Source organism: Rhipicephalus microplus, chromosome 9, assembly GCF_043290135.1.
Source record: "Rhipicephalus microplus isolate Deutch F79 chromosome 9, USDA_Rmic, whole genome shotgun sequence".
NCBI classification, from domain to species: Eukaryota; Metazoa; Arthropoda; class Arachnida; order Ixodida; family Ixodidae; genus Rhipicephalus; species Rhipicephalus microplus.
This window is the reverse complement of record NC_134708.1, coordinates 17,305,542-17,332,287: the sequence shown is the minus strand read 5'-3', so window position 1 is coordinate 17,332,287 and position 26,746 is coordinate 17,305,542. Positions and strand designations below refer to the sequence as shown.

General features: G+C 43.9%; 1 protein-coding gene across 1 annotated transcript; it reads right to left on the bottom strand.

The window, feature by feature from the left end:
- Nucleotides 1-661: 661 nt before the first annotated feature.
- Nucleotides 662-26,545, bottom strand: LOC119164894 (uncharacterized). The gene is made up of 18 exons (XM_075873207.1): nucleotides 25,174-26,545; nucleotides 23,531-23,675; nucleotides 22,258-22,611; nucleotides 20,050-20,114; nucleotides 19,477-19,692; nucleotides 18,474-18,731; nucleotides 17,311-17,477; nucleotides 14,701-14,816; nucleotides 13,684-13,724; nucleotides 10,618-10,720; nucleotides 9,677-9,901; nucleotides 7,932-8,096; nucleotides 5,299-5,420; nucleotides 4,575-4,702; nucleotides 3,546-3,621; nucleotides 2,814-2,863; nucleotides 2,371-2,511; nucleotides 662-844 (listed from the first exon to the last, which is right to left on the bottom strand). The coding sequence occupies exons 1-18, from the start codon at nucleotides 26,252-26,254 to the stop codon at nucleotides 734-736; spliced, it is 3,564 nt and encodes a 1,187-aa protein (XP_075729322.1). The 5' UTR covers nucleotides 26,255-26,545; the 3' UTR covers nucleotides 662-733.
- Between the last annotated feature and the right edge of the window lie 201 nt (nucleotides 26,546-26,746).

The following is a 26,746-nucleotide window of genomic DNA, read 5'->3' as shown; positions in this document are numbered from 1 at the left end:
GGTTTTTTTTAAAGAGTGGCGCTGCTCTCTAGTATACTAGAAGGCGCCATTTTAAGAAGGTCACCCTAGTGGGGGATTACTTTGACGTTTAATTTTGTCGGTGACGTGTGGCCTGATTAGATCTCCCAATGCAGAGGCTGGAAAGTAAAAATACCCACTGGCTGCTTCAGTATGAACTCTGTCTAGAAATTCGAATTTGCACTTCGGCTTTTATTTGAACAATAACCAAGGAATCTGATAACAGTTACTGAAGATTCTGGCTTAAAGAAATTTTGAAACCGTTTGCACCACTATGATTATGAAAGCTCACAGGCATGTTTCAATACAGGTCCACACCATAAGCTATTCAAATAGTTAGCCAAAAATAGTATTGGTGACTAAAAATAGTATTTGTTAAATATAACAAGAGCCAGCTATACTTTACTCGCACCCTGCGATTGAGTAATGCTTCTCGGTCGAAAATAATGGTTGTAGAATGCACACCCTGGTGATTCACGCCTACTGCACAAAACCTGCAAGTTTTTTAATGGGCGAAACGGATGGGTCAGAAATAGCAATTTCATAGTGCCGTGCCAAGCATCTCTAAGCTCCGACATGTTTATGGCTTATGTAAGTTGTTTTCTAGAATTTAAAATAAAATTTATAAGGCAGCACCCAGATATAAAATAAATATGTTTATTTAACATAAGTCACAACATTCAAGAGCCCTGTTCCATATGAGGCACTTCAATGTTCACATGAAGTTGAATACACTGATTTTCAATTCTCTCTTCTCAGACACCTCCACTAGCTTGGGCTTTTTCGATTCCTGGCTGGGCTGGTCAGCAGGTGGCCGCTTTTTTTGCTATATATCAGAAAAAAGCCAAATAAATAAAAATGTACAGAAACAAACGGAAGTATTAGAAGCAATTCTCGGATTTACCTAATAAACAGCACTACTGGAAATAAAAATAGGGGCAGAAAAAAACACTAAGAAGAATATACAGGCCACAAAAACTGTCATGTAAAACTGTGATCAAGACAAAACAAATTAGCAAAACATTAACCAATTTTAAGAAAAGTCAATCAAGAGTTATAATTTGACACATACAAGCATTATATATACACTCTTACAGGAGCATAGTAGTATTAGGATGCATAGCCACTACACCTCAACCAAAGCCAGCAACTGTCCAAAGGTTATTCCTTCTTGTTGTATTGGCACATGTATAAAAGAAAGCTTCGTTAGAAGAATTATTTGATATAATGAAGAATAGATATAAAGCATAGCTATTGATCATGGATGCATGAGTCTTTCCTATAAGAACTAGCTCTGAACTCCCTCTTATGGTAACAAAGGATGTCTTTTCGTTATTGCGTGCTGGAAATGGCAAATACAAATTCAATACAACGGATAGTCCAGCTAGCAATGTAAATCAAAAATGTTTCTTGTATGCGAGTAACAAGATAGCTTACTACAGTTTAACCCCTTCATAAGAGACACGCACCAAAGAGCAAATTGTCTTTTATATGAGGCATCCCTTATAAGCAGGGTACCGTGTACAGTAGACTCGAAATAATTCAAACTCTGATAATTCATACTTTCTCGGTCAATTCAAACAAAATTCAATTTTTTTGGTTGGCCCACTATTCTTTCAATGTACATAAAAGCCTCATATTTAAAACTCCATAATTTCGTTAATTAATACTTTTTGCAAGTCCATACCACAAAATACCTGCTGCTTTCCCACTGCTATTTAAAAAATTTTGCACTTGTGCAATTTCAACAGTCTAAAAATAAAAAATAAGCACCTGGGGCCTTCAAGAAAAAAGGTTTTGCAAATAAACAAGTGTTTGAAACGAAGCACACACATGGTGAACTGCGATGCTTCTGAACTGGTATAGAGAGCTTTGTGCTGAAGGCACATGCCTATAGCAATGAAGCAGTCGGCAATTGGCAACTTCTTTAAAAGGTTTGATCAGCAATAAATGGCCAATAAACTTGTAGACTTTACACCTCTGCTTTCTGTCGACTGGGTACAGTAAAGGCTTAGAAACACCTAAAATTTTTGAATGTCTTAAATCAATGCCTAATCACAACGTGTGGTGTCACCTCATCCGGAGTCATCTATGTATCTGAGAACATTTAATAATTCAAACTTCCTGATAATTCAAACAAAATTCAGAGGTCCCTTCGAGTTTGAATTAAGGAAAGTCGACTGTATTAATCTTCTTATCAACACCTATTCCAAGGTAAGCACACTGATCTCTCTTATACCCATTTGTCTCTTACAAAGGGGTTTGACTGTATAATGAAAAAAGCAACAGAGATACTTGTATGCCAGATGCAGATTTTCGTAAAACGGCCCGATTGCACATCCCGACACTTACAGGTTTCTCTTCGGCAGCTCTGAAGACGAAATTTTTCGTGGTCACCGAACCTTCGACCTCGGTCGGAGGGGCGACCTTGATGCGCTCGGCGATGCGACCGAGAACTCCCGAGTCGAGTTTCAGGAAAGAGCCACACATTGCCTGGGAACGAACAAAAATCGAACCATAAGAACAGCGACACCACGTACGCATGCTGCTACTGAAATGCTTGCCGTAGCAGCAATTCAACATTGGGTTTTCTGTGTCTAGCCGTTGCTTCTGATACACCAAAGATTACAGCTGTCACTGCCTTCCATATGCCACCCAACCTGTCCACCTCTACACGTCTCTCATAAAGCCGATGGGAATATGTGTTCGCTTCACCAGTTGGCTCTCCAATCCTATAACTCTACTGCTAATCTACTGCTAAGGTACGCAAGCTTTGAAGAAACTTTGAAACTTACCCTTTTCTTGACTGCTGGTTTATTGCTAAACGAGTCCTGCCTTGCAATGACTGTGGGAGAAACCAAGATACAGAAAAGGACAAAAGTCGTCACATGAATTAATTAAATCCAGATTAATGAACCATGTAACACAGTGAACGAAAACAGAGCACACCGGGAGTCTCAAACACGCGGGCGCGGATGGTATGCTATAGAGGCAGGCCCGCGCATGACCGCGTTCATCCCTTATTAAACACGTTTGAAAAAAAATATATTCATGCACTACATAGGCGTGACTGACTGCAAGTGTATTTTACGTAAGACATTCCATGCGGTAAACATGTTTTGAAACATGAGCATCGAATGAAGTCAGTTTGCATTTAAGAGCCGATGTTCATATTTCAGTCATTCTGGAGATCATTATTTGTATGTTCGTGGAATCCTGGCAACAAATCCCCTTTCAAGATGACCTATATACGCGCAAACCTCGATATTACGAACCTGGATGTCACGAAATATTGGTTTTATAACGAAGCAAATTAAGAATAGTCTTGCAATAGATATAGAGTTAGGTAGACACCTTTATGATGAATTTTCAATTACAACACTTATGTGTGAGATGCAACCTTGTTGTAGTGAGGTTTGAGCGAAAATGGTATGTCAAAAGGCCTTTTCAAAACGACTCGTCAGTTGAGGCGAGTTTGAGGTCCCTGGGGAATGCAGTAAACCAAGACGTCAAACTAATGCAGTTACCTGCAGGGGCTCTAAGCAATGATTCCTGCTCAGAGAAAGATGCGCTGTCGTGAGTGTCTGGGCCCTGCGCTGACTCCTGAAACAAGAGAACATATTGCAGTGTCGAGTGCAACAAGTGTGATGACAGCGAAGATCTGACACTCTTCGTGGTAAATTAGCACATCGTAGCACCATTCTCGACAACAACCCTATTCGAGAAAGATTGGTTGACAAGAAATAGCATTATAATAAAACTCAGGGGTTGCAAGAGCTACAGCTGAGCCCCTTTTTTAAAGGCATGCACTGGAGGGCAACTGCCTGACCCTTCTATGAGATGTCCATGATAAGTAAGGTGCTATATTCTGATATTCTGATCAACACCTATTTCAACCTAGGCAAACTGTTGTCTCTCATACCCAATGGTCCCAGCTCTTATGAAGGAGTTTGACTGTATAAGGGTTCAGAACACCAGAATCACTTAAACTAGTAGCTAATGACAAAAAAGAGACAATAATGCCAAGAAAGTATAGCGGATGCTGTTAGTAGTATAAATGTAATGCAAGGAAAAGGGAAGAGGAGAAGGGAGGAAGGCAGAGGGTAAAGGAAGAAGTTGGCACTACTATGAATTTTTCAGCGACCTCAGGTTCTTTCTGTAGGGGGGGGAAACAGAGCAAGCTTTCACAAGAGCCCCCAATCCCACCCCCCTTACCCGAAAAGAAAATACTTTCTAGATGCAAAACGATATTCTGCTCACAAAAGCGTGCCTGTGGACCCCAGCTTTCTGGAGGGCAGAGGTAAAAAGTTCTTGTAGTGCAGCATTGGTAGTCCTCGGCAGCCATTAATGTTTAAAATCAGCACGGTCCCAAATCCAGCACATTAGACAGTAACAGGACAGGTCTAATTGGATAAAGATGTAGTGTTAACTTGGTGACCCCCCCCCCCCCCCCCAATTCTCTCTACGAGCACGCCTATGAGTGCAACATCGCTTGATAAGTTCGGAAAAGATCTTGTAATGCGGAGAAGGACAAGACATGGACTGCGATCCTGCACCTGTTCTTGAAGCCAGCGCCTTCGCTCCAAGCGCTGCAGGCGCCACGTCGTGTCTGCCTCTTGCTCGGTCTCGTTCTGAGCTTCCTCCTCACCTTCGGAACCAGGATGCTGGTCCAGATCATCAGTGCCTGTGAGCACGCAGACACTCCCTTTTGTCAACCCAAATGTTATAGCAGATCAGCAGGAGCATTCCGTAAGAGTCCACTAAATGCACCGCCCGTTTCAATGCCTGAACTGCACAATAATTCAACAGTATTCAAGGGTGGCCGTTGTTGAGGTGCACTATTCCAACAGCTCTTGAGCTCTTTTTCAATCATCATTAACTGAAACAGGCAGTCCACTTTGTGGAGTCTTATAGAATATCACCCTAATCCTGCAAAAGTCCACAAGGTAGTGAAAGGTTCATTTAAAAAAAAGTTATCCACTGGCCTGCCCTGAAAGAAAGCTTTGCAGGGCCAGTTCTTCAACTGTGGAACTATTTTTCTGCAAAAGCCGAATGAATTGCCTTTGAAGCTTCCTGCTAAGAGATGCATAACAACATTCTTCCGTTTCACACACCAGCATGTTGCCTATATGTCGTTGTGCTTCTTTTGTCTTAACTAAGAAAGGTAATCAAACAGTTCCGCCAGTAATATTAAAATGAGGTTATCACGGGGCTTTGACGATTGCCCTCCAATAGTTGTGTAAATGCCGCCTGCTGCTCAACACATAGTGGCGCGCCTACCTGAATTTCGCCACCGGAACTGCCGCTGACGTCCCGCACTGTCGGAGTGGAGGTCACCGTCTTCCAAGAGCAGCTCCTGGTAGATCTTCAACTCTCGCTTGTCCTCGTCGAGGAGCTGCTTGCTAAAAAGGGATGCAGCAACTCGGGATCACAAGCCACAACTTGATGCACCCCAAGCAGATTCCGCAGAACAAAAGACGGCCATTCATGCAGGAACAAACTGGTAATCAACACAGTTTTCGTATCGTATGTTCTGCACAGTTTTCTTAGAATGATGCCAAACTGAAATTTGTGTCCTTGCAGAACAAACTGCTTAGATAACATCAATTGCACGAGAAATAATCTTCCTGAAACACATGTGCAATTTATGTGCCTGAAATGAAGACCCAGCCAAAACAGCATAATTCGGACAATTAAAGGGGCCATGCAACTCGTTTTGACCATGGTCAGAAAACGCTGCCAATCGGTAGTAGAGGCTCCGGACAACACGCGAGCCAAATATTATATCGCAGCACGTGGCCTGGATTCACAATAAATGATCAAAGTCAGCTAAAACTGCTTTCTCTTCTCTCAACAAATCACAGAATATGCACAAAATCCCACGTAATAAGCCCATCTATCAGCCATTGGCTGATTTGAACATGGCGCGCTCGGTCGTTACAGAGATCGCCGCGGGAGGCCGCTACTTGTCCACACGTGCGCACGCGTTTACACTGGAAAAACCGCGCATTTGAAGAAAAAAAAGTGCTCAAGGTCACGAGGCGCGCGCGACGTTTTTCTGTGGCTTTGCTATCCCTCCCTACTTAGCTTCCAGCGCTTTCGTCGGGACGAGAAAAGAGAGAATGCATTTGCAGCATGCGACAAACCTTCGTAACACCACTCCCACTGAATGGATTCTTAACATTTTTGTGGCTTATTCGTAAGGAAATAAGCTCTTCCAGTGTATTCATTCCATGGTTGCTTGAAAAAGTGTTTCAGGGCCCCTTTAAGATAAGTATAGTGGCATAAGGCAACCAATAACCTTTAAAAAATGGTGAAGTAAAGGACTCCGTGATAATTTCATCCATCTGCTATATTTTAAAAAGAAAACGAAAATCTCAGTATACCGTATTTACTCGCATAATCTTCGCACTTTTTTTGGCGGAAGACTGATGCAAAGTTGGGGGGTGTGAGAATTACCCGGGGAAAACTTTCCACGAAAACGTACACAGCGAAAAAGAAAATGAAGTGGCCACAAGTCGGGATTCTTACGCCATCAACTGACAGCAAGCTTTGAGAAGTATTAATTAAGACTTACTTCAACAATAAAACACAGGTTCAACAAAAGGCAAGATTTATTTGAGACACAAAAGGCGGGCGCAAATAGTTGAGAATTAGAATACCATACGCAAAGCTTTGTGGACGTTGCGGTAGCGTTCGTCGCTCAACAGGAGTCCGCAAAAGGTAAGCGAAGGACATCAGTATTGGGCTGATGGCCATTTAACAGAATCACCCGCAGTTGCCTTCTGAAGAAATAAAGTTTACCATTAATCCCAGCCTTAGGCACACGGAAAGCCCAACACGTTTGGTGGCTTTCAGCTGCCGTCACCAGTAGCGAACACAAAACTCGTCTACTACGAAGGGCCCACCGGGGGCCCTGTTGCCGTTGTTTAGTGCATGACCAATCACTTTCAACTTGAAAGCAGCCGTGTAGCTTCCGAATCGCCCCATAACGTAACAAGATTACAGACACAACATACAAATCAGGCCGCAACGCGCACTTGCCACTTTAGCTTGGATTGGATTGCATCTCGGTGCAATAATAGTACCTTCTATGCTTAGGAGATGGCACCAGACGGCACACGCTATTATCATCAGTGGCTGGAACGAGCAGACGACATTATTGCGGCAATTTTCGGGGGTGCGATAAGTACTCGAGGAAAAAAAGAAATAGTATTTTTGTCGGGCGATGTGGGGGGTGCGAGGATTACGCGAGTAAATACGGTAACAAATTCTTCTCATTGATGTGTGGAGTTTAACGTCCCAAACCACCATATGATTATGAGAGACGCCGTAGTGGAGAGCTCCAGAAATTTCGACCACCTGAAGTTCTTTAACGTGCACCCAAATCTGAGCACACGGGCCTACAGCATTTCCGCCTCCATCGAAAATGCAGCCGCCGCAGCCGGGATTCGATCCCGCGACCTGCAGGTCAGCAACCGAGTACCTTAGCCACTAGACCACCGCGGCGGGGCGTAACACATTCTTCTCCACTTTGCTTTTAATGGCATGAGGCCTTGAATTGGACCAATCTGCAGTAATAGCCACTGAGTCACTGAAAGAGACAAACCAAGTTGGTCTATTCCCCAAGAAAACACTGCAGAAAGGTCTGACTATGTATTCATGACTATGTAACCCTCAACCCAGATATGCTGAATTAACTAAAACTCAAGTCTGACATACTGCCATCAAACAAACATCTATGTGTCATCAAATGTTGTCCAGTGCCTTAATCACATATGAAAAGCACCAATGACACAAACATAGGAATCGTAAAAAGCAAGCAGATAAACTATGCTTTCTTTCCATCGCTGTTTCATGCTTTAAACACATTAAGCAATTCCCTAGCAATGTCAACACAAGCAGCAACTCACAAGTGAAAGCGTCCAATCTCTTCTCGTATCTTGTCGTCGTCCTCTTTCCCGTTCTCGGCGGCAATGAGGTCGGCCACCACACCTTCTTCGTCGTCCTCGTCTTCGCCGTCGCTTCCGACGTCGCTTCCAGAAAGCTCCGCCTCGTCCTCGAAAAAGTCCTGCAGTCTGAAAAACAGATAAACGTTTTTATACCTGAGGCAGGCAGAGAAACTGTCACGTACGGCCATTTTTGGCGACCCCGCGTCACGGCAATGAACAGGCGCCGTACTCCCCCGCTGACCGTGGGAACAGCGGGCGCATGAAAGAGAGCAGAGATGTGCAGAATGGGGTGCTCTTCTTCGAACGTCGCCGCCGACGTTTGATCCTTTGTAACTGCGGCGGCGTCTGCAGGGTTGTGGAAGGCCGCGATGTACCCCGAACAAGGATTAGACTACGGGACGCACCGGCTGAGAGCCAAACAGTCTGACCGTTCTCACGGGGAAAACCGTGGGAAAACCTCTGGTGGCCAAGTCGTATGACAACACCCCAACAGTTTGTCACTCTCGCTAGTTGAGGGCCCTCTCCTAATTAAAAAGAGGTGGGGTCAATATATTTTTTGGGCCGGAGTTTCCATCAATGAAACGCGCATGATTGGACCCATGTAGAGGTCTCTTGTCCCCAAGGAAGAGAGCGAGGAGACACGAGGGGGATTTAAGCGCAGGATTTTGCCCTGCTAGGCAGACTAGTCGCTGACCAACATGGTGTAGAAACAGATCAACAAGCATCTCTTCTCGAAGTTTTTAGTGTGGCTCTGTATCGGCTGGCCACCTAAAATTAGCCGTTCGTCTAGTTGTGACGCGATATTAACGTCTGCAACGTAGACATCGGGACTTCGCCTCGAGTTAGCTCAACCTGCTCGAAGTCACCAGCAAGCACTAGCCTCCCGGAGCCACCAGCGTTGCAACACCGCCGACATCGCAGTCGTGCCAGAACTCTCTTCGACATCTCGCATCCGATCGTCGGGGACGCAACGCTGCCGGTCAACACACGTATGCCTTCACCTCTTTACATCTTCGAACTTTCTCCTCCGTAGTTCTATTGTTGTTAGTTTGTAATAGTTCTCTCTCGTAAGCTGATTTACTGTTTCTTTATATATTTTTTTAGTTGTATCAAGTGTCGATGTATTTTGTTAGTTGTATTGAAGTGTTGTATTAGATCCCGTGTGCTGCCATATCACTAGAGTAAAGTTTGTTTTGTTTTCTCACGTCCCTGATCTCTTCACTGTCTCTGCTTGCGTACGGAACGAACTAACCTGCTGTCATTCCCGTCGCCGACTTCGCGCTGGCGATGCTAGAGTGGCAGCTTGTAACAGAAACGTAAGGCATATACGAGCGCTGTGCAAAATCGATGACGTGAAGCCATGCAGCTATTCCAGTAATGCAGTGCAGCCTCACTATGTTTAATGCAACAGGCACAAACACATTAAACTCTTGTTAAGCGGAACTCATTTTCCTGGTACCTCCAAGTTTCGTTTAACGAGAGTGTATAATAGTGAACCTTTTTCATTTGGTGCTTGAAGATTGTAATTTCACCTGCAAGTAATGTTGGCCTTTTTCAATAACAAACCTGAAGAAATTAAATCGCACTGCATGATAAAGCAATTTTTGAAAAGCCCGCAAGAATTTCACAAATATAAAATAAACAAAAATACAAGATACGTATGTGTGAGAAACGCAACAGTAAATGTTTGCGTCAAGAAAGCTTACTTGAGCGCCGGTTTCTCTTCTTTTGCAGCAGGAGTGCTTTCAACCTCGCTGTCACCCTCTATGTCGTCTTCATCTGGTTCGCCAGCACTGTCGTTAACAACATCATCATCTGGTTCACCATCGCTTTCATTTCCAGTGCCCTCATCTGGTTCGCCGAGGGTGGCTACAGGCATATCATCGTCATCTTCTTCTTCCTCCTTTTCTTCAACCTCCTCAGCTTGAGGACTGCATCAGAACAGGCACACACATATGCAAAGCTGAATACAGGGCACATGCTCGGGCTGAGGAAAAAACTTAACTGGCAAAAACGATTAGTTGCATGTTGGTACACAATTTCAAAATACTGTGGCACAATAAAAACACGAAGACAAAACATTCTAGCCGCAAGTTCACTGTGACATTAGTAGGCACAATACACACACATGCCAGAAACGCCTGCAAAAAAAAAACAATAAAATCTTTAGTCCTTGCTGTCTTGAGCCAATCATATATACAAGATGCTGCTTGTAATAGCCAAAACTGTATTAAACTATTATTTTCTTTTACAAGTTCCTGCTTCATGAATTATTCACGACTATTTCATGTTTATCAGTTCGTCCCCGATGTCCATATCCTCATCAAAACAATATGCTCAGTTTGTTATAGATAAACTCTACAGTGATTCCTCATGGCCAATATAGGTATGTATAAATAAGCGAATAGGTCAGGTAATATTTAATAATGGGACTGTCATGTTGAAAATCAAAGCATGGACACTGAGTAACGCTGTAATGAAGAGCTTTGAATTGAATGTGACAACCTGACATTCTTAGAACGCACCTGAGTCTAAGCATATGTGCGAGCATTTTTTCATTACAAAGTGATGCTACTGTACTTCTAGCTGCCAGTACCCAATGAGTAATAAACGGGACCCGATCATTGGAACCAGAAGGAATGGTTACCGCGCTCCAAAGCTTCCAGAGCATAATCCAACCAGCTCATCCATGTCTTGAGACGGATTAATAGGGGCAGGTGTTCCGCCTTCCCAGGGCTTGGCACAGTCCTCTGGGAATGAAACGCACAAAAAACGCAATTGGGAAAACCATAAAGTGAAAGTGCATTGAAACAGCACTTTATATGGTACTAAGAAAACCTTTTTTGAATACAGTTTTCACTCGAGTGGTTATCTTTCCCTCATAACTATTAAACAAATAAATAATCCTCTTAGTAAGATCATAGCCTATCTCACAAAATCAATGGCAAATGTAACCGTCTTACGATATGAATATAGATCTAACTGGTATTGTTTGGAGATCTGATCACGTCAATGCTAATTTTAGATCTTGTGGCTACTATGGCAGGCCCCAAAGGGTACAGAGTGAATGCAGTAAAGCCATGAAGCTTTCGTAACAAGTAAATAAAAAAAAACTCATTTAACTTCATCATGGCATTGTCCGCAGTCTGTCTTTTTGCTAGTATGGTATTTAATATTAGCAAGCTCATGAAGCCAACAGACATTGAGACAAGAAGTGCCTGCGTGCTGCCCCCCCCCCCCCCCCTAGCAGAGCCGTTTATAGAAGCCGTCCTTCGCGTGATTCGGAAACAAAAAACTATCATCATGAACCAGAATACACTATCTTCGCCCCCTTTTAACGTCTACATCGCTCCAAGAACACGTGCGGCCAATCTGTATGGCGTGGCCTGCGATAACTCTGATGGAGGAGGAGCAAGTACAGAGAGATTGAGAGAAAGAAATAAGAGGATGAAAAGAGAAATCGAGGAATTCAGGGCGGAAAAAAATTCTTGACGAGGCAGCATTAGAACTGCGTAAGCACGATTCGAAGGTGACCACCGTAACCGCTCGGCTATCAAGCCATGCTAGCAGGGCACAGCATAGCCCAGCACAGTAATTGATTGATTAATATGTGGGCTTTAACACAGTATAGTATACAGAGTATAGTATACCACACACAGTATAGTATACCAAAGGAGTAGGAAAGGAAACTGAAGTGTGAGAAGGATAGAAAGAGAACAACAAAAAGAAAGAAGGAAATAAAGAGAAAGCGAGAAATAAGGAAAGAAAGGAAAGAGAGAAAACACATAGATAGGGCGACAAGAACAAAGAAACATATTGTTACGGAGCTCGCAAACACACGGAAGAGAGAAATGAGCGTATTTCCTATATTTACATGCCAAAGTGACGCTTCAGAGCTGCCAGTCTCTCGCGCGGCGAGTCCACTTCTTTTTCATCGAACTGTTGTCCACGACGGTAGAGCCATGCCCACTGCCTCGTAATATCACCCCCGGCGAACAAAGCGCCGTCACGGCGCCCCTAAGTCAATCAGGACTGGCAGTATAGTAGGGCTTTAGGCGCGACACATGAACAACATCAGTAGATGGTGTAGCAGAGGATGAGTGCGGTTGAACGGGAGTGATGAGGTAGTCGACGTCGGTGACCTTGCGGAGAACTTTGTAGGGTCCTGTGTATCGTGGGAGGAGCTTCTCGCACAAACCTTCACGTCGATACGGCGTCCAGAGTAGGACAAGAGAGTCATCAGGGTAGTCAACGTCGCGGTGCGAGTCATCGTAGCGGACTTTTTGTGCGGCCTGAGAAGCACTGAGCCGAGTGTGCGCGATTTGGCGAGCGACGCGGGCTCGAGAAGCAGCGTCCTGCGCATACACCGTTGGTTGGATAGTAGCAGAAGGAAGGAGTGTGTCGAATGGCAACGCAGGGTTGCAGCCGTACAAAAGAAAGAATGGAGAGTAGCCGGCGGTGTCATGTCTTGACGAATTATATGCAAATGTAACGTAGGGGAGCATTGCGTCCCAGTCACGGTGGTCAGCAGAGACGTACATAGACAACATGTCTGTAAGAGTTCGGTTGAGACGCTCCGTGAGACCGTTAGTCTGGGGATGGTAGGCAGTAGTAAGGTGATGTTCGGTAGAGCAGCTCCGGAGGATTTCGTCGATAACTTTTGCGAGGAAGCAGCGGCCCCGATCCGTCAAAAGCTGGCGCGGAGCTCCATGCCGCAGAATGACGTCATTTAGGAGAAAGTCTGCGACGTCTGTAGTGCAGCTAGTTGGCAATGCACGAGTTATCGCGTATCTGGTCGCATAGTCGGTTGCGACAGCGATCCACTTGTTGCCTGACACGGACGTCGGGAAAGGTCCGAGCAAGTCGAGGCCGATGCGGAAGAATGGTTCCGGGGGAATGTCGATAGGTTGGAGCAGGCCAGCCGGACGGAGAGCAGGACGTTTCCGACGCTGGCAGCGCTCGCAAGCAGCGACATAACGGCGCACAAATTTATACATGCCAGGCCAAAAGAACCGTTGCCGCACGCGGTGATAGGTGCGTGAAAAACCCAGGTGTCCCGCCGTCGGTGCGTCATGCAGATGTTGAAGAATAGTGGCACGCATGTGTTGGGGAATAACTAATAAATATTCCGGGCCATCAGACTTCATGTTGCGACGATACAGAATGTCGTTGCGAAGGACATATTGACGGAGAGAAGGGTCGGAATGTCCTGAAGATACTCGCTGAATGACCTTCTTGAGGGTTGCGTCCCGGCGCTGCTCTGTGCCGATGTCGTGCAAATCAGATATTGCGAGCACACAAGAATCGCCTTCATGGACAGCGAGGCTAGCAGGGTCCACCGGATAACGCGAGAGACAATCAGCATCTTGGTGCAACCTGCCCGACTTATAAATTACGTCGAAGTTATACTCCTGGAGACGTAGAGCCCAGCGACCTAGGCGACCAGTTGGGTCCTTGAGCGACGACAGCCAACACAGAGCGTGGTGGTCCGTAATAACTGAAAACTCATTTCAGTTATTACGTAACAATATAAAGGAAGAAGGAGAAATCAACAGAGACAAAGATGACAGAAAAAGATAGAAGAAAGAAAGGAAGACAGAAAAATAGAGAAAGAAAGAAATGAAAGAGAAAAATGAAGAGGGACAAAGCACTGCACTTCCTTCAGGCTGGGCACCGATAGGGCGAGGCCGCCTCATTTTTCTCACAATCTCACCTGAAAACTGCCTTCGTAGAGACCTGCAAGCTGTCAATGCCCTGAAAAAGATAAAAAAAGATGAGTCGGCAAGTACATCATAAAAACGCTGTTACAATTACGAAAAGACCAACTTAAATGAATTTCACGCGTTTCTTTTACCTGGGACGAAAAAACCTGGAGCCCTACAAGAAACGTTCAACCGAGGATGATGCAGCGAGCTATGGAAAGAAAAATGACGGGTGCTGTCTTAAGGGACAAGAGGAGAGCAGAGTGGGTTAGGGAACAAATGCGTGTTAAGGACATCTTAGTTGATGCAGGGCATGCAGCATGAGTGATTAGACTCATTCAGAGTAACAGACTGAACTTTAAGAGAAGGTAAACGCTTGAGGAGACAGGAGGTTAGATGGGCCGATAAGATTATAAGAAGCCTGCATTAATAACCTGGCTGCAAGAAGCTCAGGACTGGCTAATTCTGATGCATTCGTTTTCTTCTGCTGCCTTCTGCTGTTTTCGTAGGGTCTTGGCAGGGGCTGGAACAAATGGTATCACCAGGAGCAAAGCTTTCAAGATGAAGAGATGTTGCACGATTTTTCCGCTAGGGGTAGGGCGCATGCACTGGAGCATCATGAAAAACAAATTGGCAAAGCACTGAAGAGGCCCTTGCCCTGCGGTGGACGAAGTAGGATGAAGCTGACTGTACACTCATACCTCATTATAACAAAGTTGCTTTTTGCATGAAGACAAGTTTGCTATATCCAAACATTTGTTATAAAAGTATATTTCTAACACTATAATCGTTGCAAGACCATCCTTTATTTACTTCGTTATAAAAAATTTTTTGTTATATCAAGGTTTGAGTGTACAACCAGTGTAATTTCAGAGACACAATTTGGTTCTTTTGCAAATATTTTGCAGCTGCTGTTTTCAACGTGCTCTGAAAACGGTGAACTTTTTCGTGCATACCAATACTTCATTTTAACTGACGTTCAAAAAATTACAGTTTAAAGTAAAGAAATCACTTCAATATCAGCGTACCCAGCAGTTGCCGCCAAAGGAGAAAAGGCCAAGGACAGAGGTCGTGAAACACTCGAGCCCACTGGGCTCTCTTGAAAGCTGCTAGACGCCGAAGCAGTTCCTTGCTGCGGAGTATTCTGCACAATGGCATGATGGCACCATAAGTATGCACCACATAATCTATATAACAAAAAGAACTTCAGTGAAGTCATCCTACTTACTATTATACATGTCAAACTGACTTTTTACGAAACCAAATGTTGAAACTTTTATCTAAAAAAAAGTTTTTAAGTGATGTACTGAATGTCATGCGTCGAACAAACACGAGATCGTATAGTAGGGAAGATATCATCTTTTGCAAAGCTTTGCAATGCTTTGCACTGTCTTTGGCACCAATCTCGCATCATCAGCAAGTTAGCTTGGTTCAATCGCAAGTACGTTGTGCTCTTGACTTATTTGATGCAGCTTTTCAACATTCCCAAAGCTTGTCTCACATGTGTTTTTATAGCTTTGTAACTTTGGTGTGGTGGTAATTTTGAACTATTAGGTAGGTTCTCCAGAACTCGAGGGGTGGGGCGTGAAATAAAGTTCATTCAGATGAAACTTCATGAAATTGGTGCTTCTTGTGTAGGAATTTCGGTGCGATAAAAGCAAGGCCTTGTCAGCTGTTCTAGAATTCTTTTACAGCAAAAACTTTGATCATTTACATTGTTTTGTTTGGACGTTGTAACATTTATCACACTGTTAACCTCCATTTTAAGCAACGTCTAACTCTATCGTTACCACGCCTATTCATATCGATCACTGCTGATCAACGCTTTTGGATGATCGATTTTAGCATGTCAAATTTGTTTCTCGTGCACCCAGCACTTTCTAGTAGTTAGTCCAGCCACTCAACTTTGAGAATCAATTAGAGTTTGCCCATTTTGGCAATATAGTGATTTTTGACAGACCTCTGCACAAACCGATGTGTGTGTATTGTCGGAAAAGTGCACTAGGCTGGCGAACTTGACATAGGTGCGCGCCCCTCGCGATTATGATACACTAACATCGAAGTTTTGTAATGAAATGAACCTTTGCAAGCCAAATATCGAATTAAAGTGTCAGCTTCACAATTTGACAATGTTAAGCAGTAATAATTGTAATAAATTTATGCCAAATATTCAAATAGAGAGCTGTTCCTGTGGGAGTCAGGGAAATTTTGTTCTAAAAAAAAATATTAACGATGGTACACCACGTGTTTAAAGTGTCGAGGTTGCCTTCTCTGACAGTTTCCAGCAGCTTTGGTTTTGCTTGCATTGTTGTAACAGACACAGGGTTGAATCTAGAGTCACTATAGTCGCTCCTATGACGTCGTCATCACGCGCACATGGGTGCGCAGCAGCGCTGAAAAACACATGTGCTGCTCGAAACTGTCTGGCGAACCCAACTAAGGACAAGCTTAGAGTTCAAGGATGACAGCACCTCAGCTTCAAGTTTTATGGCGACGATGTTTTGCATCAGCCTGTGACATCCGCAGCTGTTCGTGGGTTTCTTTTGTTTACACTCTCAAGTTGTCTCCTCCCCCGCAACTTCTCATAGCTATTCTGGTTACATGCGTGAGCACAATCTTATGGCTATTCTGGTTACATGTGTGGTCCACACTTCGCTTGAGTGCGGTGTGCTGGCACTAGCTGCAGAGCTTTTCCCAAGGACAAAAAGGCACCCCCAGCACATCTTGGCTCCGACTACGGAGCACTGTGAAACGTTTTAGAACTGCACGCGATATTGTCCTTTTTTAAATACGATATGCACAAAAATGCAACGAAAAAATATGCTTTGGTGCATATATCGAAGCGCCAACCTATGCGGAGTGAGGTGGCTGATGGAAAAAGGTGACGCTAGATGAAATCGCGAAGTTCATTGGACACCTCATTTATAGAAGGATTATTCACATCCTGGTTATCCATCTATATATTGGAACACCTGGGGATTCTTATCGCAAGAGCAAAAAAATTTACGGAGGAAAGTGTACGAGTACACTTGTGTCTCAAGAAAAACCATGTCATGCTTCACCGCATGGCACGAGCAACGAAGCAGCACCTCGGTTCTGATTTTCTTTATCTAGGTGAAGAGAAACATATTGTACAACATTCATTATATTTATACTGTTCCTGGGTAATTTATCTACAAAATGTATATTCTGAATTTTCTTTGTTTTGAATATTATAGCATATATAGTGTTTTATTGTGCTGTTAAGCATCTAACGACCAAAAATTCCCCACTTTTCACATTTTTATTCATTCTGAAATATTTTTTTTTGCTTTAAAACATATATATTTTCGGAAAGAGCATTTCATCGTGCAAAGTTTCGTTTGCTGCAATGCATGCTGGAGTACTTTTTAAACTGGCAAAAACGATCCTCCCGAGAGATATGAAAAAGAACCATTTTCGTGCGGTAACGAAAGAATTCAGAGCCTATTTGCCTAGCTTCAAGTGACTTAGTGCTTTATCAAAAAAAAAAAAAAAAAAACATAACACACGAATGACTCATAATGAGAATACAAGAGCAACCACGTAAATATGACAACAAAATAACTATGGAACTAGTGAGTGGATGACAATCATAAACAGCCCATGACAGTGCTCACCGTTTTCGACTGTGCCCCAGGCAGACCCGTAAGGGGGCTGAACAGTTCTGCTTCGTCACACTGAAAGCTGTGCACTGTCCTGCTTTTGTGAATCAGCGGCGTTTGTGCATTCTTCTCACTGTTTGCAACTTGTGAGGAATCCAAAAAGCTTTCAGCATCTTCAGCACCTTAAACGAGAATGCGAATATGCAAAACGTTCGGCACTTCAACGAAATGCAAAAAGCAAAGGCAAAAAATTAAATCAGGGTTCAAAACAGAAACCATATTGCTCTCTCCCAGATGTCGGCTGCCAAAGTTGAATTAAAATAAGAAACAAGAACGCTTCCCTTGCACAGGCCTGTTTTTTTAAAAAATCAAAAAGTTTCATTTGCCTTAGGGTGACTGGTTTAACATGTAAAATCAAATTACAAGACTAAAGCTAGTCAACTGTCCATTATTGTTTGGAAGTTATCACTATAAATGTTTTTAATGTACACCTATTGACAAATTAAGTCGGCACATGTGAGCAACAACCGCGATCCGATAAAACTGCATCACCGCGCCATCTGACGTTGAAAGTGCACATGCAAGTCCTTTTAATTTCGCAGTGATAACTTTTTACTCTCTTGCAGCGTACCAGTGATTACATTTCGTGCTAGGCGTCGCTTTTTTTCCTTCCGTGACGCACTCAGTTCAACAGGGGCACCAGTCTGCATCATCAAACTCGTGTAACTCTGCTTTCACGAAACCATTAGGAAAAGTTTTCACAGCTATGTATTCGTTGTAGGCTCGTGCACAACTGCAACACCACAACAAAATTTTGATCTCTGGATGGTTTAGGAACTCTTTAATACTCGCTGATTCCCTGGCCCACTCTGCTCTCTTCCCGTCTCTTTAGATTACACCCATAATTTTCCTTTCTATGCTAAGTGTGCACTCCTCAATTTAAGTTAAACTCCGTTTGTAAGCCTCCAGGTATGTGTTTCTTAGGTAATTACCCTGTAAGGTGCATTTATCATATACATTTCTTGTGACTGACAGTGGTAAACTATCGTTCATGAGTTGAGAATGCCTGCAATGCTCTCCACTCTATTCTTATTCTTCTGAAAGTAATGTCAGTCTCATGGTTCAGAATATAACTCGTACAGAATACGAAGATAAGAATTAAAGCTAGTGGAACTCACCATTCTCATCGCCCGTTTCTGGTTGGTCGATGTTATCCTCAGTGTCGAGAAAGGCAGGCATCTCCAGGTGGAGCTCTCCGATGAAGTCCTCGTCGTCATTTTCAACGTTTTCCACGGAAGCATTTTTGGTCTGTTCAGAGTCTTCTTGATCATCGTCGTCAGAAAGTGGGTTTACTCTCTTCGTTCGCTTTTTGTGCTTGAGAACCACGTCGTCATCATCGGAGTCGTTTCCATCTTCTTCTTTTTCTTCTTCCTCACCTGTTGAAAAAAGTTCCAGACTCAACTTGAAACAGAGTAGATGAAAAACTGAGATAACAAATTCACCAAATAACTTGAAACGCATTTTTTTCCCAGTGTGTGGCTACTATGATGCAACAAAACATAGAGTCTTAACTGAAAATTGAAGAGTTGCCAAACCTGACCAGCATTTCAATTAGTCGGATCAAAGGCTTTCAAGTTTGGATGCATGTTTGATTATGCTAGCTGGAACTAACATTAATGGCGCCTTCCATGGCTGATGTACCTATCCTGCAGTCAACTTTACCCTTACCAATAAGATCAGCATATAAGCAAGTACATGGTTTAGATGGCATTTTTGCGAGTTAAATCTAATTGCGATGCCTACCATTCTGTTTTGATGTGCATGCTACAAGAATCAACAAAGCGAAGCAGCACATTTAAAAGTATGCTTCAAAAAAATGGTAAGCTTTTCAACGTGACTCAAGTTTGAATGCATGTGATTTGTCACGTCAGTTGCAATTGCTGTGGTGGGCATCGATTTCTAGTGCTTTTGAGTGGGCACTTAGAAAAGATGCGAGAGTCGGTCAGAATTCAAGACTCTAGCTATAATGATGTTTCTTTAGACCAACTACAGAATAACTTGATGATTATCAGAACACAAACCTACTCATTACAGCAATGAGCCATCAACGCGAATTCTGTTCGTGAGATGTCACTTAAGAGTGAAATAGATTAAAGAATATGAAGTAGCAGTCGCACGAACCGGATGACGTGTCGTCTTCAGAAAAGTCATTTTCTTCTTCAAATTCATCAGCAAGTGCCAGTGGAGAATTCGGTGCATCGTCCGACTGAGCAGCATCGGGTGGAAGTTCTTCGTTGTCCAGACATTGTTGTAGGTAACGTTGCTCTCTGGAACGATTGCGCTGCTGTCGAACTTTGGTCAGAAGCTTCTCTTTTAGGACAGATAACTGGCTCACTCCTAAAAAAAATTCCAGGGACCAAAATTTAGGTTTTTTTTCTTTTCCCTTTTTTATTAGCGACTTTTCTTCAACTTAATTCTACTAGTCAAGGTGGAACATTGAGTAGCAAGTGTTTCTTTTAACAGTGCACCTATCTGCATGCAGGCTTCATACAACGTGCCCGATGTGTGCACAAGCATCTTTGCTACACTTGCAATGTTGAAACAGACAATGCATATTAGCATGCAGACACACTGTACATCTGTAACCTTGCAACTCAGTAAAGCCAAACTTTTCTCACTTTTAGCACACAGCTGTGCATTGGTTTCATGCCACTGCTTTATGAATAAGTAAAATGGGAGAGGCCAGACACAAACCTTTCTGCGAAATCGGGCCCTCCTCTATAATCCCAGGCACCACAATGGCAGTTGCTTTGATAGACCTGAAACCACGAATTCATAAATGTCACGTGAGGACTTTTCATTGATAGTCATAAGTACAACACATGCTACTCTTACAACTTGATTTTCACAGCGCAATTGCATGTGTTCTTCGACATTTCAGCTCTTAAAATCAGAATCGGCTATAATCGTACATAAAGTCATGTAGATTAAAACACTAAAGGTTACAAAAAAAAAAAAAAAAAACGCCAGGCCTGTGCAGAAGGCGCAGCACTGTCACAGCGAAAGCTGGAAGAGCGGCCTTTCACAGCCTTTTTTCAACACTCTTTAGGTAGCTTTCACGCACACTTACAGGACACCCAGTACACCATAAATCGTTGTGTAGTGGGCAGGCATTGACTATGCCATCCTTCATCATTCCTCAGAGAAGCCTGGTGCCAGCTGCACAATTGCAAAGAATTTTGTTCATTTTTTTTACGCTGTGCCTGACGACAATGAAGATATATGCCAGAAGCTTTTGTAATCCCCTACAATCCCCTGCAGTGGGTATGCGCCACAGTTAATAGGTGAATGACATGGAGCTTTTGTAATGGCTTTTGTAATGGGAATGATTCTCGAGAGGCAGGATGGTATGCTGGGATTAGCATTTAATACATCCACCCTTTTATCGTTTGGAGCCACTCGAGAACGGGCAGCAGTGCTACTCTGTCCACGCTACATAAATTCATTCAGTCAACCGGAAGGATACACTGCTAGTGGTACCGCCAGATGAATCCAATTCTTTGTCCCCCTTTTGCTTTTCTTGCTTTTTTAAAATCTGGTTTGTTGAATGCTCTTGCCCTTTTCATTTTCTTTTTTTTTTCTTTTCCTTAATGTACGTTATTATTCATCTCGTGGCTCCGTGGTAGAATACTGGGCTGGCACGCAGGGGACCCGAGTTTCAATCCCATTGTGTCCTTGGTGTTTTTTTATTTACAAGTTCTTTTTCTTACTTCGTGCAATATTGATTACGGCCATCGGCAGCAGCGGACAACTACAGCGCCACATGGGACCCCTGTTGTGATCTCATTACAGCTTTCGCTGTAAAGTATTTAACCCAGCAGTGAAGTAGAACACACTTCATTACTGGATAGCAGCTATGTTGGCCTGGTTGACCTCTGTGCAACAGAAATAGGCTGTTTACGTTTACACCACCGATGACACTGTGCTCGGTTAACAGTAAAAAGTTGGCACACAAGCCGATATTCTCTGCTATACCATTATCAATGGTGAAAAATAAACTACATACTACATACACTACAGCTCTAGTGAGCCTGAGGTAAAAAAAAAACTATAGTTTCACTGCAAGGAATAAGCAATAATGAATGCGATAGCAGCAAATTGGAATGTTACGCAAAGTCACTAACTTTTTTGGATCTGATCTCAATGCAACTCTACAAAACACAGGAGTGAGTGAATATGGCTGCTCCAGGGAGCGAAGCGATTTTTTGTGCCTTCTGTCATCACAATGCAAAGCAATTGGTAGCAGCACAGCACATCCAAGTGTGTACAGACTATCTACCAATGTCTGTTGTGATCACACTCGCAACCGTGCCCTTTTGATGAAAATACGCAGTCGCTCGCTGCCCAAACAATGCCGATGCCCCGCCTTCTCACCCTTTGATGCTTTTTCACTCAACGAAAGGCTAGCAGAGCCTTCAATTTCTGCTTGGGGAGCCGCAGACGGTGGGCTTTGTGCACAGGAGAATTTCATCACATGCACCTTCCGTGAGACGAAGATGTCTGGCTCATTTCATCTCTGTCGTGTGCGTCCCAAGTGTTTGCAGACTTTTGCTTGCATGCAGTCAAACCCCTTTATAAAAGCAGTGACATAACTGACAATTAGATATAAAGTACACTATTATGCTTATATCAAAAGAAAGATAATCAGAAAATGAGAACATGTATCCTGTCTATAAGAGATATCTCGTGTAAGGAGCAAGAGTTGCCCCTTGGTGAAAGTCTCTTATATAGGGGTTCAAATGCATAGCTTACAATGTTCTGGGCAATGTTACCAATTTAAACTTTCCATGGAACGCGAGGATTACAGTGATGGTGATGGCAAAAACCCACTGAGAGTATTCATACAATTGCTGTTACAATGAAAATGCTTTTCCAACAACACCTCTTGGATAGAAAACTTACTCTTTCTTTTTCTTAGCGTCGTCAACCTTGGTATGTTTTACCAGCCGCTTTAACAGATGATCAACACCCTTCGGTTGGTCTCTACTGTCGTCGGCCAGGAGGATCACAGGTTCCTGACTGAGACGAGGCACTATGCCGGCAGCGATGGCTTCCAAGTTCCGCCGTCGTCTAGCCGACAAATGTAGCATCTGTGCTCCCTCGCTGCTACTTGACAGTGAACTTCCGTCAGCAGGCTGTTTCTCGGTGGGCGTTGCCTCCATCATCTCGGGTTCCACGGAACATTTCAGATCGTCCACGCCTATGGGCGTATCAGGATTGGCCGGCGAGTCGTCAAGCGGTGGGTCCTTGCTGCCGCTGCGGAGAAGAATAAAAAGTGAAAGCACAAAGACGTCATAGATGTAAAGGCTACAATATCGAGAATTTGGAGTTGTCTATTTAGCATTATGAATAAAAAAGCGGCCATAAACAACCAGGACATAAATTCAGTTCTGGTACCAACATATCAACTGAAGAATTGTGAGCACACTGCTAGACATAGTTGAAACTAATGTGCCGATGCTGCAGCAAGCAAATTACTTATCTTACTTGTGTCTCTCATCAATTTGTCACTAAATTTGCCGCAAGTTATATGGATGAGGAGGAAAAGTTTGTCAAGTTGTTCAGGTGAAGTCTGCCTTTGACGTGATAATGCAGAACATTCATCCATGTTTTTTTTTTTTTGCCTACTTACATGTGTAGCTTCATGAATGTTTACCTTCAACCTTACCCACATCTCTTGAAGCAAAAGCGAGTCTGCTGCAAACCATGTGGTTGAGTATGTTGTCTCACTTGGCAAAGCTCAGTGCTTCTTGCTTTTTTATGTGGCATTATTTTGCATTCATGTATGATGTTGCGTGTTCCTGTTTTGTGCCCTGGTTGTTTATGTGCACTGTCTATAAAAAATATAAAAAATAAATAGAAATATTGAACAAAGTACAGTTCACAAAAGTGCAATCACTCTTCTGCGAGCAGTTACAGTGTTGCAATCAGAACAAAATTGCTTGCACAGCCCCAAGTGCATATGCTGTCCCCCCCGCCCAAACCCACCGCCTGCAATTGTGTGCTTACGAGCAGGACAATGCCCGCAATGCTTTGCTTTCTGCAATGCGCAAGTTTGAGCTAACATAAATAACACGTTGCACTAAGTACAGTGGCCTTCTTTCATTCGTATTAACTTCATCAGACTCTTTTGAATCAAAGTTAAGGTAAGTTGATTGGTTGAAAAGAGGCATACCTCGAGCTTGGAATCGGTGTAGCAGTATTTTCTTCCTCCTTCTTGCAGGCTGAGCTAGATTCCGATCCAGCACTTCGTCTTTGCTGAAGAAAATCCTTCAAGCTCAGCCTTTCTGGCTGATGGTAAGGCAGTGACATTTGCCTCTCTGCAACAAAAGCAGCACAGCAGCCAGTTAATGCACAAAAAAGCCTAGACGGAGAAGTGGAACTTAGTTACTTGAAGGATGCACTATGCATTAACAGCTAAATCGCCTCAAAGACATTACGTGAAGGGAGCATAAAGAAGACCATATTATTACCGAGACTATTTAATAGCGAATGTGAGCATGCATAGGCATGCATAAGAGAAGGGCAAGGGCGGTGCGTCCCCCTTCCTATTCGGCTAAGAGGCGGGTGCAATGTCTGTCCCACATAGCTATTGATATAATAAGGAGGCGTGCAGTGCAATTCGGGGGTCATGGGGGGGAGGTGCACAGTAAGCCCCATCCATTGACATAATAGAAAAGTGGGAGAAGGGGGGCAGCAACAAACCCTAGCTCCCCCTCCCCCCTGCAGGAAAATCCTGCCCACAACTATGTGAGCAGATACGTATGTGTGCTTGACTATCTCACTATGGAGCACACCCACAATATCAATAAAATATGCTGCATCGTCAGACAATGCTGTATTGTGCTGACAAAAATACCGTACAAAGCAAACTTGAAACAATGAACGAAGAAAAGCACACAAACTTAAAAAGAAAAGTCGTATTTTACAAAGGATATCACAGAGCAGAAGGGAATGATTCAGATTTGTGAGTGAGATAATGAAAACTGGGAAATTTTCGTTAATACCCGGGGTCCCGAAGGCACTTTCTATTGCAATTGCAACCTAGGCTTATGCGGATAGAATTACTTGATCATGTTCGACAATGGTTGCTTCTACACTTTCGAAACTAATGTGGACCGAGTTTGGAGCAGACGTCAGCCAAATTGTGCTCTCGGAGACATATTGAGATGCACACATTGTGACCACCTTGATCCCAATTGGGCTGGTCACGATTCGAAGTGGCCTTGTAGTGGCACGCGATCCGAATTGAGCCTAATTATGCTCAGGCTTGATTATAGTCAAAAGTGCCGGTGTAGGATCAGTATAAGAACAAACAAGAAAAAATGGCTATAGTTTTTGGAGGCACTTAATTGCAAAGTAGGTGCAAGCACAGCCTGTGTTATGGTCATTTTTAACGATCAGCTGTTCAACAATGTTCGTCACTAACTAAACTTAGAACAGTAGCATTTTGGTCCGTTTGAAGGGACATTATAGACAGGACAACAGCACGATAAATTGCAGAACTGGTAGACAACGCAGGCAGAAAAGAGATCGTCCTGTCTACCTCACTGTTGGCTACAGCCAGATCCCCTGTTCAATAACATCATGGCATATGTGGTCCAGTCATTCTTTTGTGTAGTTTTCATCTAGTCTACACTGTCACCATCTCTGTTGTGAATGCGTCTGCCTGAAAACAGACAAGGCTGTACATCGTCCACTAAAACACTACACATAGCTCACGAAGTGTCCCACTAGGGCAACCATCCCACACTCATATGATCCAAGAAGTGTGTCAGCAAGCAAAAAAAAAAAAAGAAGGCAACAGGTGGTTCTTACCGCGCGTCATTCTTTGGCTCGTGCTGTAGATCTGCTTGAGTTCCTCCATCGCTTTCTTGGCCGACTTTCGACCTCTTTCCTTCTTTTGGACATCGCCGGTGACCTCCCCTTCAGGTCCACAAGGTTCGTCAGTGTTTTCATCGTTGAGTGCACCAGCCGAGTCCCTACTCACATCGTCCACGGATTCGTCGTCCGAACTGTCACATATTCGACGGCAAGCGTCTAAAAGGGATGATCCTTCCACTGCCTCACTTTCACCTCCTCGTACAGCGTCCGAGTTGGTCGCGGGTTCGATGCCCCGCGATTTCGGCTCGCTCGTTGAGTCCTCGTCGTCCGAGTCGTCTAGTACTCGTATCCTTCTCGGTTTTTTGGCGGTATCATCCTCCGGGACACTCGGTGGTACTTCGAGGTTGTCGTCGTCTAAATTCGACGCGTCCGGGACGGCACTGTCTACTTGCTCGACGTCGGTACGAGAACTGATAGACTCGGCATGTTTCGGATCACTCGTCGAATCTTCGTCGTCCGAATCGTCCAGCAATCGAGCCCTCCTCCTACGATGCGTTTTCTCACCCAGTGTGCCGACAGGTAGCTCGACGCTGTGGTTGGATCCGTCGTCATCCAAAGGGGTGTCACCGATTACTCGGTCGGAATGAACACCTGCGTTTTCGTTGTCTACTTTCGAATTAACGTCGTTTACTTCGTGACGTTTTGCGTCCTCCCTCCAAACGTTCTCGGCGCCAGATATGTCGCCTTCCTGCCCATTGTCGTCTCTCTGAACATCGGATGCAGCGCTGTCCGGCAGTTTACTTTGTGGGGTTTCGGGGAGGCATGGTTCCGTCATCCCGCCTTCTTGAAGAGACGACTCTTCCGTTTCGGGGATTACCTGGAGGCGTTCCGCTTCAGTTTCGTCGATCAGGCGCTGAGAAGCTTGGCTGCAATGTACGAGCTTCCGTGTGGTCTCCCCGATGGATAGTGTATCCTCTGCCGAGTTTTGCGAGTACGCTTCGGAGATCGAGTCAGTTTTTTGCGAGAACAGAGACTGATCGGAAGCGTGTTCGGACTGACTGAAAAGCAAATCCATCGTGGCCTGGAGAAGTAGACTTCAGGAAAGGGCTACTCAAGAATCCCACCTGCACCTAAAGCACACACAGGGAAGCTATGAGTCACTTCACCGTCCATTCTTTCTGACCGACGTTTCGCGGCGATTGTAACGCACAGCCATGCAAGATCTCCGGCGAATCACTGAGGGCTGCAAATTCTTCTAGCGCTAGTTTGCACGCTGGTAATCTTAACAAGGGACCGAAACCACATGACGAATGGAAGTGCTCACTTCACCAACTTTCCCGCGAAATTATTTCCCGCCATCTCCCAGCTGAAGGAGCACCAGGAAACATGAGTGCGCTGCTGGCGCGTTGTTTTATTGGTAAGAACTAAGAATCACACCAGTGATGCCTAGCATTCTACAATAACTTTCGCTTGTCTTATAAACAAATCTGTCAAATAATGGTCTTATGGTAAATTATGCGGGACAAAAGTTTTGTGTGAGAACCTTACAAGTTTAGTAAGCCGCACA